At 45.3% G+C, this 16,707-nt stretch overlaps 1 protein-coding gene across 4 annotated transcripts in view; it reads right to left on the bottom strand.

The window, feature by feature from the left end:
• LOC123765825 (uncharacterized) overlaps positions 1 to 5,099 on the bottom strand; it is a 57,632-nt gene extending 52,533 nt beyond the window's left edge. For 3 of the 4 annotated variants that reach the window (XM_045754604.2, XM_045754606.2, XM_045754605.2), the window contains exons 1-3: positions 4,814 to 4,966; positions 2,694 to 2,813; positions 861 to 923 (exon numbers count right to left, since the gene is read on the bottom strand). In XM_045754604.2, the coding sequence (XP_045610560.1) occupies positions 861 to 923; positions 2,694 to 2,768 (138 nt within the window). In that variant the 5' untranslated portion in view covers positions 2,769 to 2,813; positions 4,814 to 4,966. Of the gene's footprint in view, positions 1 to 860; positions 924 to 2,693; positions 2,814 to 4,813 lie in introns of all 4 variants that reach the window. The other variant, XM_069337269.1, reaches the window with a different exon arrangement.
• Between the last annotated feature and the right edge of the window lie 11,608 nt (positions 5,100 to 16,707).

Here is a 16,707-nt window from a genome sequence, read left to right as displayed (position 1 = left end):
ACCGAATCACCTTCTGTGGTTGAGTGTTCAATAAACCCTTGAACTGTATGTTTAACACTTCTCTAACCCTGTCCATGGAGGACAGAAGAAAATGTATATATGCTGGTTAGCATTGTAAATGTGTGGCCACGTCTGTGGTAGAAAATAATAATAAAAAAAAAAAAAAAAAAAAAAAAAAAAAAAAAAAAAAAAAAAAAAAAGTGGAAAAAGCCTCCAGAATGTCAGTAAAGCTTTACAGACAACTACAAAAACTAAATCTTGTTTTGTTCCTTGTTCGTAGAAAATGAAGTCTTGAAACCACCAAACCATTCACACAAAATAAGGGATTCACTCAAACCAGCAAACAACTCGTTACTACCAATCCTCGCCACCAGACGGCCTGGCCCTTGGCTAACTCCCTCTGATGGCTCCCTGCCACCAGGGAGCAATTGGAGTGAAGTTGGAACACTGAGCCCAGAGTAAGCCAAATCCTCCTCAGGACATGTCACACAGCCACAAATTCATGAACCATGCTGTGCACCTATAGGAACAGACCCAGCCATTGCCCCTGGGGCAGCCTGGTGAGCACTGGTCATAATGTCTCAGCCCAGAGATGGCATCTATGAACATATTGAGCAATGGGGAAGGATGGCTCCACATAACTTAACCCTGAAAAGGCTGAAGAGGAAGCCATCGCAAGAGTAATGGAAAGGGCAGAACTTAGAAAAATGGTACAATTCCTGGAGCCAAACTCTGCCAAAGGGAAAGACAATGCAGGAAAAGTTGCTGCTATATATAATCATAGAAGATTATATTAAAGATTACATTAAAGAATATATTAATAGATACAAACATGTAGTACAGTCAAACCACAGGCTTACCAGTAGTGTGTGTCCATCAATTCCTTTTCTGAGAGAAACTTCACAGCAATCTGCTAACTCCACCTGAAAAAATATAATTTGAGGAGAGATGTAAATCTCTTTAAGCAATGGTCTACCCTTTTCATGGGTGAGACCAAACACAGCCAAGCTCTATCAACATTCACTCCTCAGTGTGGTAGCAACTATAATTATCTGTGGTGAGTATTTTTTTCAGTTGTGCCTGTCCTTATTACACTGGGTTTGAAATGAGAATACTTAAGCTGTCTGTAAGTACACATACTAGTATATAGGAACAAACCTCATCAAGTGGTCACCAGTGTACTTCTTTAAGAACCGATGAACTTGACTGTCTAGTACAGGTTATTCTGGGGTATGGCACTTTCAACCATCGACAAAAACCAGAGGCGGAATAGACAATGACACTGCAGATAATCTGACAGATATGGGCCTTGGAACAGAGAATCGAGGTGTTCACCAAGTGTTCACCCACAAAGAATCCAATAAGGCAGAGCCTGTGGCATGAAGGGAGCGGCGAAGAGCCACCATGGAAAGACCTACCAAAGAGAATTGATTCTTTCCTCTCAATATTTGCTATTGAAACAAAAATTATGAAGATGGAAGAATGCACAAAACTACAAGAGGTCCTGGGGCCAGATTAACGAAGCAGTTACGCAAGCACTTACGAACCTGTACATCTTTTCTCAATCTTTGGCGGCTTTGTTTACAATTAATAAACAGTTAATGAGCTCCGAAGCACCAGGACCCTGTTTATAACAATAACAGTTGATTGGGAAGTTTTCATGCTTGTAAACTGTTTAGTAAATGTAACCAAAGGCATAAAAAATTGAGGAAAGATGTACACGTTTGTAAGTACAGTACTTGGGTAACTGTTTCGTGAATCTGGGCCCCTGAAAAAAATTAAAATATGGTCCTTCTGGTGGCTACTAGAGTTCAACTCTAGCAAATGAAAAGTAATGAAGTTGGGTATGGGGAGACCAGACATAAGGTATCACATCAAATGGATTTCATCAGCTGCATACAGAAGGTTCATTAATACAGGAGGTGCCTTTAGTAATCTAAACAAAAGTAATTTAGAATCTTTTTATATCGCTTATGTCAGACTGATCCTGAAATATGCAGCACCAACGTATTGTCCTTATCTCGTTAAACACAAAACGAAGCTGGAGAAAGATCAGAGATATGCCACCAGACTAGTACCAGAGCCATGAGGTATGAGCTATGAGAAAAGATTATACAGTAGGTGTTAGATATCACTTCACTGAAAGAAAGACATAGGGAAGACATGATTACTACATACAAAATACTCAGGAGAATAAACAGGGCAGAAAAGGATAGACTATTTAGCAAGGGAAGTACATGAACAAGGGGACATGAATGGAAATTAAGTACCCAAATGAGCCAGAGAGACATTAGAAAGAATATTTTCCAGTATCATAATAGTCACAATTGGAATGCATTAAGTAGTAAAATGGTGGATGTAGATACCATACACAACTTTAAGTGTAAATATGACAGAACTTAGTTGGTTTTGTCAGGCTCAGAAACTATACACGGGTCGATTAAGAGTTCAGATGCGGTACTCAAGAGGCAGTGCTCATTACCTTCATTATCTCCTTAGGCACCTTGTGTCTAAAGAGATTATAATAATGTATGAAGAATACTTCCACAAAATTGCATGATGCCACTTACTTAACTATAAGGGAAATTTTAAGTGTTTGAGTTCTCAGTCATATTACACCCTAATATATTACTGTCAAGAAAATTTAGCATCTAAGGCACTAATTCCCTAGATTGACACTACACTCTCCCTACCTGCTGAAGCCAGGCAGCAACTTGCTCCACCGTCCATCTCTCCACATCATCTTTCTGGGGTACTGATGTAGCCATTACTCGTCAACTTCATGCCACTCTTGACGACACAACCGAAGTGTTCTTCAGATGGAAAAACAACAAAAAGGTGATTTATACAGTATTTAAATTGCTTAAAATTTAAAGTAGTATTTCATGCAGAATAATGTCAAATACTGTATGTCCGCTACCAACACAGGACTAGAATCTAGATCTCTCAGAGGCGAGGGAAGCATAGGGATCAAAGACCAACCTACTATGAAGGGGAACCACAAAGTTGAAGCATCACTAAGCAGTCCCTTTGGAGCAGTGGTAACACACTTTTTCCCTGCATTCTGCAAGCAATTTGACCAGGGTTCGTATCATGGCCAGGGAGGATTGACTAGATTCCAATCCTTAACTGTATGCCTCTGTTCACCCAGAAGTGAATAGGTACCTGGTTGTTAAACGATTTGGCGTTTCGTATTCCAGGGAAAATAAAGATTAAGGACCTGCTCGAACCACTATGCCTGTTAATGGCTTTACAAGCTTGTAAGAGCTGTGGTATGTAAATAAAAAAAATAAAAATAACTAAACAAACCAACACTAACAAACAATATGAAAATACTGCAACCTTTGCTCAAACTTTCCCTGACTTTCCACAGGTTCTTTCCTTATCCTGGTAACAGTGTCTACTGCTATGTCATTGGTTACCAACATGCCTCAAGATTCAACCACAATCCCACAAAGAAGAGGGGAAATAAAATTGTGGGAATGAGGAGTCACTGAATCGTAGAAATTGTATTTTCATTGTAGTGAACAATCTACTGTATTCCTGTGCTGCAACTACCTACTAATTAATCACTTTAATATGTTATGTTATGTATATCATCATCGAGTTCACATTCTACTCTGGGATTTCTAATTAATTTCATTAGAATGTGTCCTGTGAGAGTTTGTGTTTTATAGGCCTATCCTGACTAAAATTAAAATTTTTAAGAAAACTCTGCAACAGATTGATAAGTACTCTACTAGGTTTCATTTTAACTGCCCACATTTCCAACGTATAACAACTAGTCAATAGATACGAGTTATAATTTAAGTGCAAGATTTTTTAGCTATCCCAATAGTTTGTGTTACAATAGTTTTTATACATTCCAATACATGGGATATTTGAGCATTTTGAAGGGTTCGTAGAGTAAATTTTCAGCTAATACTTAAATTAACACACACATTATATTAGAGGGTCTTGGCAGTACAGTCGGGTTTGTTCTCGACTCACAATGGAGAATTCCGGGTTTGAATCCCGGCAGCACAGAAATGGTTGGGCGCGTTTCCTATCACCTCATGCCCATGTCCACCCAGCAGTAAATAGGTAACCAGGAGTTAGTCAGTTTGTTGTGGAGTTGCATCTTGGGGAGGGTCAGTAATTCAACCCTGCGGGAGTGGACCTCAATATAAGCCTAACGTACCGAATGTATATCCTGGCTGCCTGTCCCCTGACACAATGAATTATTAGTTAAAACCCATCGCTCTTTTGGGAAATCCCTGAAAAATGGACTCAAAAGGGGTCAAAAGTTGTGTCGTTTTATATGATCGCAACTCTTAAGATATACTTATCCTTACCTAACAAAATAAAATTTATATATATATATATATATATATATATATATATATATATATATATATATATATATATATATATATTATATATATACAAACACACAAAGTGTGTAAAGTCACAGGATTGCTTTTGAAAATTATTCTTTGGATAATACCAAATCTAATAAGATATAAACAATGAAACTAGTGGGGCGACTCGTCCAGACAGTGGACTCGGCGTTACCTTAAAACCAGACTTAACAAACTACTCTTCAAAGATACGATGACAAGCAGTGCCACCCCTGGCACCCTGTCTGGGCCCTCTACACAACCACTGTGACATAATCATCACAAGTGTATTATAACTGTCATCACAAAAAAAAAAAAAAAAAGAAAAAATAATGACCTTCGCTATGGGGATTGAGAAGCCGACACCCGTTCTTATTTAGAACACGTAAAGCCGACAGTAACTAAAGATAATGCAACAAATGAGCGACTTTTACCAATTGATGTGTAGAGAGTGAGCCATGTGAGTGTCAGTGGGCAGCAGTGTGGTGAGATGCGGCTAATTAACTGGGATCCGAGGGTCGAGTGAGGGCCGCCATCCCCCGCCCCTGTCCCTCCTCCCAGACACTGACCCCCAAGGTATGTCTGTCTGACGCTTGCCCCCACCGCTCCTTCTATTGTACTCGCCTAGTTTCTCCCAGTTGTCCTTGCGGGGGTTGAGCTCAGACTCTTTGAGCCCGCCTCTCAACTGTCAATCAACTGGTGTACAGATTCCTAAGCTCTATCATATCTACATTTGAAACTGTGTATGGAGTCAGCCCTCCACTACATCACTGCCTAATGCATTCCATATGTTAACTACTCTGACATTGAAAACGTTCTTTCTAACGTCCATGTGGCTCATTTGGGTACTCAGTTTCCACCTGTGTTCCCTTGTTTGCGTACCACCCATGTTAAACTGTTTATCTACCCTGTCAATTCCTCTGGGAATTCTGTAGGCAGTGATGGAGAGCGAACGAGACAAAGAGAGAGAGAAAGAGAGAGAGAAAGAGAGAGAGAGAGAGAGAGAGAGAGAGAGAGAGAGAGAGAGAGAGAGAGAGAGAGAGAGAGAGAGAGAGAGAGAGAGAGAGAGAGAGAGAGAGAGAGAGAGAGACAGAGACAGACAGACAGAGACAGACAGACAGAGAGAGACAGAGACAGAGACAGACAGAGAGAGACAGAGAGATTTATGTAACGACCAGTTATGTAACCTGACCCCAACCAGTTGTGTAGCTGCAAGCCTAGCACACAAACATCTCCTCCAACTCTCACCAAGCTAAACAAATAGCCCCAGAGCTCAACCAAACTACATTTCTTGCTCGACCAAACAAACACTTCCGCAAACCGCAAGCCTAGCATGAACGAACCAAACAATTCAGAACAACATCAAAGAAACAACATCTGGATCACAACCATGCATGAACCGAAGCCCAGCCATGCACAACCTGAAGCCCAAGTGACACCCCCGGAGCCCGACCAGTTGTGTAACCGGAGCCCGACCAGTTATTTAACCGGAGCCCGACCAGTTGTGTAACCGGAGCCCGACCAGTTATTTAACCGGAGCCCGACCAGTTATTTAACCGGAGCCCGACCAGTTGTGTAACCAAAGTCCTACCAGTTGTGTAACCGGACCCTGACCAGTTGTGTAACCGCAAGCCTAGCATGAACGAACCGAATAAACAACCTCTGGAGCACAGCCATGTACAAACCAAAGCCCGACCAGTAATTTAACCGAAGACCGACCATGCACAACCTGAAGCCCAAGTGACACCTCCGAAGTCTGATCAGTTATGTAACCGGAGCCCGAGCAGTTGTCCCCTTGCTCTAAATGCCACAGTAAATACTGAGCTAAATAAAGTCCATCTGTGGCTAACTGCCAACAAACTCACCCTTAACATTGACAAAACCTTTTATATTCTGTTTGGCAATAAATCCTCTAATCAAATAAATCTCAAAATAAACAATACCCAAATTTGTAACAAATTAGATGGCAAATTCCTTGGCATTCTCATTGACCACAAGCTTAATTTCCAGGGACACATTCTAAACATATCAAAAAAAGTTTCAAAAACTGTGGGCATTCTTTCTAAGATCAGATATTATGTACCACGCCCTGCCCTGGTGACTCTCTATTAATATTACTCCCTTATCTATCCATATCTCAACTATGGTATTTGTGCTTGGGGCTCTACTACCCAAAATCACTTACGTCCTCTAATTACTCAACACAAAGCTGCTATTAGGACAATATCCAATTCTGGCCCCAGACACCACTCGGTACCCCTACTTAAATCTCTGAATATGTTAGACATTAAGTCACTGCACATTCTCTCATGTGTATTATACATATATAAAACGCTAAACTATAATGCCAATCCTGATCTCAAAAGCTTCATAGAAGGTTGTATCAGAACCCATGAGCATCACACCAGAAATAAATACAGTTTTGATATTCCTAGAGTACGACTTAATCAAACTAGAAATGCTCTACAAATCAAGGGGCCCAGAATGTGGAATGACCTTCCCAACCATGTTAAAGACTGTACCTCTCTCAACCAGTTTAAGTTAAAAGCGAAGCTATACCTAATAAATTCCCTGTAACCTACCTTACCCTTCTATTGTCAACCAATGTCTGTTTTTTTCTTTAAAGAGCGCTGTTTGTCGACATAATTGTATTTGTGCTGCTTTTTCATCTATGTTTTCATTTCTTGTTTTCATTCTACTCATTATGCTCAATTAGTATTAAGCTTGTCATTTAAGTTTATCATGCCCGAAACGCTTTGCGTAATAGTGGCTTTAGGCATTGTATGTACTAGCTATACCTATAAGTTAAACAATCCTTGTAAATATTTATTGTATGTATGTACCTTACCTAAATAAAATTGTATTGTATTGTATTGTATTGTGTAACCGAAGCCCCACCAGTTGTGTAACCAGACCCCGACTAGTTGTGTAACTGCAAGCCTTGCAAGCAAACATCTCATCCAACCCTCACCAAGCCAAACAAACAGCCCCAGAGCCCAACCAAACTCCCTCCCTTGCTCTACCAAAAACCCTTCCTTAGCCCTATCTAACAAGCGCCCCCCCCCCCCACCTTGCCTTAACAACTAACTTTGGAGTCAAAGCAAACAAACAATTGAGCCCTATACAAAAAAAAGACTCCTGGAACTCTTGCAAAAATATAACAATGAAACCCTAGAAAACAAAGATGCACTCAGCCATAGCAAAGAAACAACCATGATGATCTAGCAAAGAAACAGGAGGCACTAGCACACAATCCCTGAAGCACAACCATGCACGAACCGAAGTCCGACCATGCACAACCCGAAGCCCAAGTGACACCCCCGGAGCCCGACCAGTTATGTAACCGGAGCCCGACCAGTTATGTAACCGGAGCCCGACCAGTTATATAACCGGAGCCCGACCAGTTGTGTAACCGGAGCCCGACCAATTGTGTAACCAGACCCCGACCAGTTGTGAAACCGCAAGCCTAGCAAATATACATCTCTTCCAACCCCCACCAAGCTAAACAAAGAGCCCCAGAGCCCAATCAAACTCCATTCCTAGCTCGACCAAACAAAAATCTCCTTAGCCCTACCTAAAACCCTCCACTTGCCCTAGAAACCAACTATGGAGCCATAGCAAACAAAAACTTGATCTATGTATGAAAAAAAGAAACCCGGATTTCTAGCAAACATATAACCATAGAGCCCTAGCAAACAAACCTGGAGCACTAATACACAAACAACCCCTGGAGCACAACCATGCACAACTCGAAGCCCGGTCATGCACAACCCGAAGCCCAAATGACACCCCTGGAGCCCGACCAGTTATGTAACCGGAGCCCGACCAGTTGTGTAACCAGAGCCCGACCAGTTGTGTAACCGGAGCCTGACCAGTTGTGTAACCGCAAGCCTAGCAAGTATACATCTCATCCAACCCTCACTAAGCTAAACAAATAGCCCCAGAACTCAACCAAACTATATTTCTAGCTCGACCAAACAAACACTTCCGCAAACCGCAAACCTAGCATGAACGAACCAAACAAACAATTCAAAACAAACAACATCAAAGAAACATCTGGATCACAACCATGCATGAACCGAAGCCCAACCATGCACAACCTGAAGCCCAAGTGACACCCCCGGAGCCCGACCAGTTATGTAACCGGAGCCCGACCAGTTATTTAACCGGAGCCCGACCAGTTATTTAACCAGAGCCCGACCAGTTGTGTAACCGAAGCCCTACCAGTTGTGTAACCGGACCCCGACCAGTTGTGTAACCGCAAGCCTAGCATGAACGAACCGAATAAACAACCTCTGGAGCACAACCATGTACAAACCAAAGCCCGACCAGTAATTTAACCGAAGCCCGACCATGCACAACCCGAAGCCCAAGTGACACCTCTGAAGTCTGATCAGTTATGTAACCGGAGCCCGAGCAGTTGTGTAACCGAAGCCCCACCAGCTGTGTAATAAGACCCCGACCAGTTGTGTAACTGCAAGCCTAGCAAGCAAACATCTCATCCAACCCTCACCAAGCCAAACAAACAGCCCCCAGAGCCCAACCAAACTCCCTCCCTTGCTCTACCAAAAAAACCTTCCTTAGCCCTATCTAACAACTGCCCCCCCCCACCTTGCCTTAACAACTAACTTTGGAGTCAAAGCAAACAAACAATTGAGCCCTATACAAAAAAAAGACTCCTGGAACTTTTGCAAAAATATAACAATGAAACCCTAGAAAACAAAGATGCACTCAGCCATAGCAAAGAAACAACCATGATGATCTAGCAAAGAAACAGGAGGCACTAGCACACAATCCCTGAAGCACAACCATGCACGAACCGAAGTCCGACCATGCACAACCCGAAGCCCAAGTGACACCCCCGGAGCCCGACCAGTTATGTAACCGGAGCCCGACCAGTTATGTAACCGGAGCCCGACCAGTTATATAACCGGAGCCCGACCAGTTGTGTAACCGGAGCCCGACCAGTTGTGTAACCGGAGCCCGACCAATTGTGTAACCAGACCCCGACCAGTTGTGAAACCGCAAGCCTAGCAAATATACATCTCTTCCAACCCCCACCAAGCTAAACAAAGAGCCCCAGAGCCCAATCAAACTCCATTCCTAGCTCGACCAAACAAAAATCTCCTTAGCCCTACCTAAAACCCTCCACTTGCCCTAGAAACCAACTATGGAGCCATAGCAAACAAAAACTTGATCTATGTATGAAAAAAAGAAACCCGGATTTCTAGCAAACATATAACCATAGAGCCCTAGCAAACAAACCTGGAGCACTAATACACAAACAACCCCTGGAGCACAACCATGCACAACTCGAAGCCCGGTCATGCACAACCCGAAGCCCAAATGACACCCCCGGAGCCCGACCAGTTATGTAACCGGAGCCCGACCAGTTGTGTAACCAGAGCCCGACCAGTTGTGTAACCGGAGCCTGACCAGTTGTGTAACCGCAAGCCTAGCAAGTATACATCTCATCCAACCCACACTAAGCTAAACAAATAGCCCCAGAGCTCAACCAAACTATATTTCTAGCTCGACCAAACAAACACTTCCGCAAACCGCAAACCTAGCATGAACGAACCAAACAAACAATTCAAAACAAACAACATCAAAGAAACATCTGGATCACAACCATGCATGAACCGAAGCCCAACCATGCACAACCTGAAGTCCAAGTGACACCCCCGGAGCCCGACCAGTTATGTAACCGGAGCCCGACCAGTTATTTAACCGGAGCCCGACCAGTTATTTAACCGGAGCCCGACCAGTTGTGTAACCGAAGCCCTACCAGTTGTGTAACCGGACCCCGACCAGTTGTGCAACCGCAAGCCTAGCATGAACGAACCGAATAAACAACCTCTGGAGCACAACCATGCACGAACCAAAGCCCGACTATGAACAACCCAAAGTCCAACAAGTCACACCCCTGGAGCCCAACCAGTTGTGTCATCACAAGCCTAGAAAGCAAATATCTCATCCAACCCGCCACCAATATGCAAAGTGGGGTGCCACAGGGAACCGCCTACCCGTCGACGCCGTAAACGCCAAAACTTTGCCGAGTTTTAAAATACAGTGTGAAAAGATCTTTAGGGGAAATGGGGGGACCTTTGACAAGCCACCGGCTAACTGTCCTCATCGAGGCCACTAGTGGTAGTGGCTCTCAGGTAAATTCAGTTCCTCATGGAGGGGACGTGTCCCTGCTCCTTCCTGTTGGGAAGTTGTTCATCTATTTGTACACAGGACTGTGGCTTGTCACTAAACTTAGTTTTTAAACTATTAACTTGATGAAATAATATTGCCTTATACTCGAGAATAATTCTGAATACGCAGTGCAATAAAATTTACGAATGCGACTTTGGGTTGGGCGGCCGCGTAGGCGAGCCTGGCCTGAGGACAGGCTACTGTAAATGCTTCACCCTCCACATACTTCAAGTGCAAATAATTGCCAACAAAACCTAAATACCGAACCTACTATACGCCTAATTAAACATAGAATATAAAATTAATTTATACACGATCAAACTATTTTTAATGCACAGTACATTTAAGTCGATAATAAATGCGTCTTGGGAGGTGGAGGCGGGGGTCGACCGCCGCGTTAACGAGCCTAGTCTGACGACGGGGTGGTTTAACACTGTGGTGAAGTGTATTCTACATAATACCCTACCCATATAATGTTGGCAAATCATGATCCTCAAAATCTTCCACAATATCCGAGAGGGGACGGACTATTTAGCATTAGTGGCATATAAACATTTGAATACTACAGAACCCGGATGAAAAAAACAATATGGAAACAATGACCCTCGGAGACATTTCAAAAACTCAATGTTATAATAGCGAACAAATGCATAATGCATTAAGCATTGTAGGTGGAGGTGTACTATATATTCATGTGTACCTCTCAACTGCTCAGGTATATTAGCAAAAAAAAAAATAAAATAAATTATCAGCCTTACCTACACGGGAGCGACATACTCACGCCGTCGCTGCTTCCTGACGACTGGCGGGGTGGTCCTCGAGGACCCGTAGCGACCAACACACCCAGGGACCCCCTGCCTAAAATTATTTGAACGCCATATTGAAATTCCTAGTGTATAGCACCAGGATTGTGTAAATTAATATTTATATGCATTATAGGCCTTTCTTAGGTAATTTATAGATCTGAATATCATATATTGTCTAACAAACGAATTATTTAAGTTAATATTTTAATTATGCCAGATACAAGTTTCATCGCACACAAGAAGATTCGTCAGCGGATTTATTTTTTATTTTTGTATTTGTATATAAGAAAAGTTCTTAAATTCTTGTAAAACCACTATAGCATGCATAGCGTTTCGGGCATATCCTTACTCCTAATTTTTTCCCCCGGAATACGACGCGCCAAATCGTTTAACAACCAATTCTCTGCTGGGTGAACAGTTTGTAGCGAGTAAACCTTATACTCGCTCCATTATCTCATCTTAATGGCGTAACTAATCAACGCTAATTGCAGAAGCTATAATCTCTCCCCTAATTACAGGTAACAGTTCTTCCATCCTCCTATCCTAGTGGAGGAAGCTGAGGTGTAGTCACCGAATATTACCAAGCGATATGAGAATAGTCAACTGGGACAGCTCCGCTCCTGTGCCAGGTAAGTCCACTACGGGCTCACCATAGCCCGTGCTACTTGCCCCGCTCCTGTGCCAGGTAAGTCCACTACGGGCTCATCATAGCCCGTGCTACTTGCCCCGCTCCTGTGCCAGGTAAGTCCACTACGGGCTCACCATAGCCCGTGCTACTTGCCCCGCTCCTGTGCCAGGTAAGTCCACTACGGGCTCACCATAGCCCGTGCTACTTGCCCCGCTCCTGTGCCAGGTAAGTCCACTACGGGCTCACCATAGCCCGTGCTACTTGCCCCGCTCCTGTGCCAGGTAAGTCCACTACGGGCTCACCATAGCCCGTGCTACTTGCCCCGCTCCTGTGCCAGGTAAGTCCACTACGGGCTCACCATAGCCCGTGCTACTTGCCCCGCTCCTGTGCCAGGTAAGTCCACTACGGGCTCACCATAGCCCGTGCTACTTGCCCCGCTCCTGTGCCAGGTAAGTCCACTACGGGCTCACCATAGCCCGTGCTACTTGCCCCGCTCCTGTGCCAGGTAAGTCCACTACGGGCTCACCATAGCCCGTGCTACTTGCCCCGCTCCTGTGCCAGGTAAGTCCACTACGGGCTCACCATAGCCCGTGCTACTTGCCCCGCTCCTGTGCCAGGTAAGTCCACTACGGGCTCACCATAGCCCGTGCTACTTGCCCCGCTCCTGTGCCAGGTAAGTCCACTACGGGCTCACCATAGCCCGTGCTACTTGCCCCGCTCCTGTGCCAGGTAAGTCCACTACGGGCTCACCATAGCCCGTGCTACTTGCCCCGCTCCTGTGCCAGGTAAGTCCACTACGGGCTCACCATAGCCCGTGCTACTTGCCCCGCTCCTGTGCCAGGGTAAGTCCACTACGGGCTCACCATAGCCCGTGCTACTTGCCCCGCTCCTGTGCCAGGTAAGTCCACTACGGGCTCACCATAGCCCGTGCTACTTGCCCCGCTCCTGTGCCAGGTAAGTCCACTACGGGCTCACCATAGCCCGTGCTACTTGCCCCGCTCCTGTGCCAGGTAAGTCCACTACGGGCTCACCATAGCCCGTGCTACTTGCCCCGCTCCTGTGCCAGGTAAGTCCACTACGGGCTCACCATAGCCCGTGCTACTTGCCCCGCTCCTGTGCCGGGTAAGTCCACTACGGGCTCACCATAGCCCGTGCTACTTGCCCCGCTCCTGTGCCAGGTAAGTCCACTACGGGCTCACCATAGCCCGTGCTACTTGCCCCGCTCCTGTGCCAGGTAAGTCCACTACGGGCTCACCATAGCCCGTGCTACTTGCCCCGCTCCTGTGCCAGGGTAAGTCCACTACGGGCTCACCATAGCCCGTGCTACTTGCCCCGCTCCTGTGCCAGGTAAGTCCTTGATTTTTTTTTATTGTTGCCGCCGAAGGCGGCTAGTTTATTGTGCACCCCATACTCATCCTGTGAGCGGTAGCGCAAAAGCATTACAGAGGGCACAAAAGGTCTTTATCAGACCTCATCTTAGATTATTACATAAACAATTTCATCTATCCTTCACAACTTATAGTTACAATAGCGAGTAATCCTTATACTCGCTCATCTCATTATCTCAATGGCGTAACTAATTAGCACTAACTACACAAGCTATAATCCTATCCCTATTTATAGGTAACAGTTCTCACATCCTCCTATCCTAGTAGAAAAAGGTGAGTGGTAGCCACCAAATATAAGGAAGCGATATGAGAATAGACAACAGTACAATTTCTAGTCAAGAATGTAGCACTTGGCGTAGGCAGTTCTAATCGTCTCCAAGACGCTACTGCTTCGACACAGAACAGGCAGCAGACTAGGACCGCATCGAGCTACAACGCTCTCCCACATAGAGCTACAACGCTCTCCCACATAGAGCTCCGCGACTCCGGCCACACTCAGCTCTCTGCTCTGCTCCAAGCTCCGTCTCAACGTCTACGACACTGCTGTATCCACGACTACTAAATAAATATGAAACTAACTAAACACTGTGTATCTAATCAACCCAACAACGTAACATAATCGTACGTTACATTGGTGACCCCAGGGAGTTTCGACGATACCCAGTCACGATGGACTACAACAACTCAGCTGGACCAACTCTCACTGGACCTCTACTGCTGCTGCTTGCTGTGGACCGCTGCCACCTGTCATGGAACGCTGCCAACACCCTAGCCACAGCTATGATTTTCATCGCTGCATTTTCCTCTGCTACGGCTTCCTGCTCCACGATTGTTACTCATCTGACAGCCTAATAAATGATTACATCATGTTGGATCTACAGCTTGTCCTGCCGACTCTCCGTCGCTGCCAGGGCACTGCTTGTCCTACAGGGACGCCCACGACAGCTGCTCTGTCATCAGATTCATCTACACGTTCACTGCATTCTGATACTCTGCCGACTCAAGCACCTTGCACAGTACAGGACTTACAGCTTGCATTTCCGACTCTTTGTCGCCTCCAGGACAATTCAGTTCTAGCAGTGATTCCCCCGTTGTCCTAACTGCGTGCCTACATTACCTCCTATTGTCCTGGTGACCGAGCCCATCCGCCCCGGACCTAAATGCTCCACCAGCGACCCAAGGACGCAACACTCAAGCACAATCTTCTCTCCTGCTACACCGAGCTTGTCCACACACTGCCTGCATCTTGTGGTACCGGACTACATGTTCCACAGCGACCCAGGGAACAGTAACCTCATATTTGTTGTTGTATTGCTGTTTCTTTCATTCCCTGGCAGGGGGAGTCCTGTAGCGAGTAATCCTTATACTCGCTCCATTAGCTCATTATCTCAATGGCGTAACTAATTAGCACTAACTACACAAGCTATAATCCTTTCCCTAATTACAGGTAACAGTTCTCACATCCTCCTATCCTAGTAGAGAAAGGTGAGTGGTAGCCACCAAATATAAGGAAGCGATATGAGAATAGCCAACAGTACAATTTCTAGTCAAGAATGTAGCACTCGGCGTAGGCAGTTCTAATCGTCTCCAAGACGCTACAGCTTCGACACAGAACAGGCAGCAGACTAGGACCGCATCGAGCTACAACGCTCTCCCACATAGAGCTCCGCGACTCCGGCCACACTCAGCTCTCTGCTCTGCTCCAAGCTCCGTCTCAACGTCTACGACACTGCTGTATCCACGACTACTAAATAAATATGAAACTCACTAAACACTGCGTATCTCATCTACCCAACAACGTAACATAATCGTACGTTACACCTTATATGTGATATTTATGTTAGTGCTTGCTGCCCGATATAGCGGTTAGTGACGAAAATAATAAGGTTTTATGAGCTATTGTCATCAATTTGTAGTAACATTATGCCAATGTTAAGACGGGAGACATCTCCCATCACGCAGGGTGCAGCCGCACCTCCACAGATCTCCAATAGTATCATCTATTGATACTGGCAATGGCTCAAAAGGGCCACCACCACTTACGGGCTATTCATGCCCGTGCCACCTTTTGGGTGGCTTAATCTTTATCAATCAATCAATTAGCCAATGTTAAAAAAATAATAATAATATCGTTTGAATCTTAAAAGACGAGAGGCTGATATCAAACACATTCAACATGGAAACTGTTTTATTTGAGAAGGACACAACGTGGCAGTCCGCGTTGCTCCACCTTCAGCGGCCTGGCCGTCCCCCGCAGGCGTGGCCGCGCTCCGCCTCCCCCGACCACCGCCACACCACACGGCTAGTGCCCCTCAACAACTGGAAGTGCCTAGTCGTCAACACCCATTTTTGTATATCATCAATATTATTTGTCCTCCAGTAAATATATAACTTGTTTTGTATTGTCGTAATGTGAAGCAGGAACAAGAGACGATGTAGGTGTTGTTTGAGCCTGGGTGAGGTGTGGCCTGGTCCGGGTGAGGGGTGGTGTGGGGGACGCCTCGGAGGACGCCGGGTGCCTCTGGGGCCAACGCAACATAACTAGCCCTTCCCTACTCCAAGGAGAAAGAAACGTGATATGTAGGGAAATGTACAAACAGGAGTGTAACAGTTTTTAGGGCTAGGGTAAGGACTCAGGGTAACAGACAGATGAAAGAGGGGATATTACAAACGTAAGAAAAGTATATCCACATATAACCAACATACCAACATACAGACATTGTCGGTGGAAAGATGAGCATTTCTCCGTACACTGTACACCTGTGGGAAGGAACTGTGGGGTGTGGAACAATGTTCATGCCAGACCTCAGGGCCGGTGGGTCCACTGAGGTCTTGAGGGGCTGAGTATTGACCTGCCGAGGCTGGAAGTGTGGGACTATTGTCATAGGAGTGGTCGGGGCTGTTGTGGTCCAGGGTACATGAAGACACCAGCATTACTCTTCTCTCTCTAGGTATATTCCTCTCATCCGCTGTACCAGGCCTCGCCTCCTGTATTTCAAGTCTGACAGGGAACCGGGTGTCACTTTTTGTACCTATCCTCAACAACTGTATTGCTCTCATGCACTTTCCCTGTCCTCACCCACTATATCTCGTCTCACCAACTGTATCCGTTCTAAACCACTGTACTTGTCCTCCTCCACTGTACCTATCATCGCCTATTGTATCTGTCCTCGTCCACTGAACGTATCCTCGTCCACTGTACCTGTCCTCCCCCCACTGTACCTGCCTTCACCAACTGTACCTGCTACTATTCAGCTGTGTCGAAAACAGCTAGTAGAGGGAGCAGAGCCACGATGTGACAGCTC

Source organism: Procambarus clarkii, chromosome 37 (genome assembly GCF_040958095.1).
Source record: "Procambarus clarkii isolate CNS0578487 chromosome 37, FALCON_Pclarkii_2.0, whole genome shotgun sequence".
Lineage (NCBI taxonomy): Eukaryota > Metazoa > Arthropoda > Malacostraca > Decapoda > Cambaridae > Procambarus > Procambarus clarkii.
Note: the sequence above shows the minus strand (reverse complement) of the source record. Positions and strands in the feature narration are given on the sequence as shown.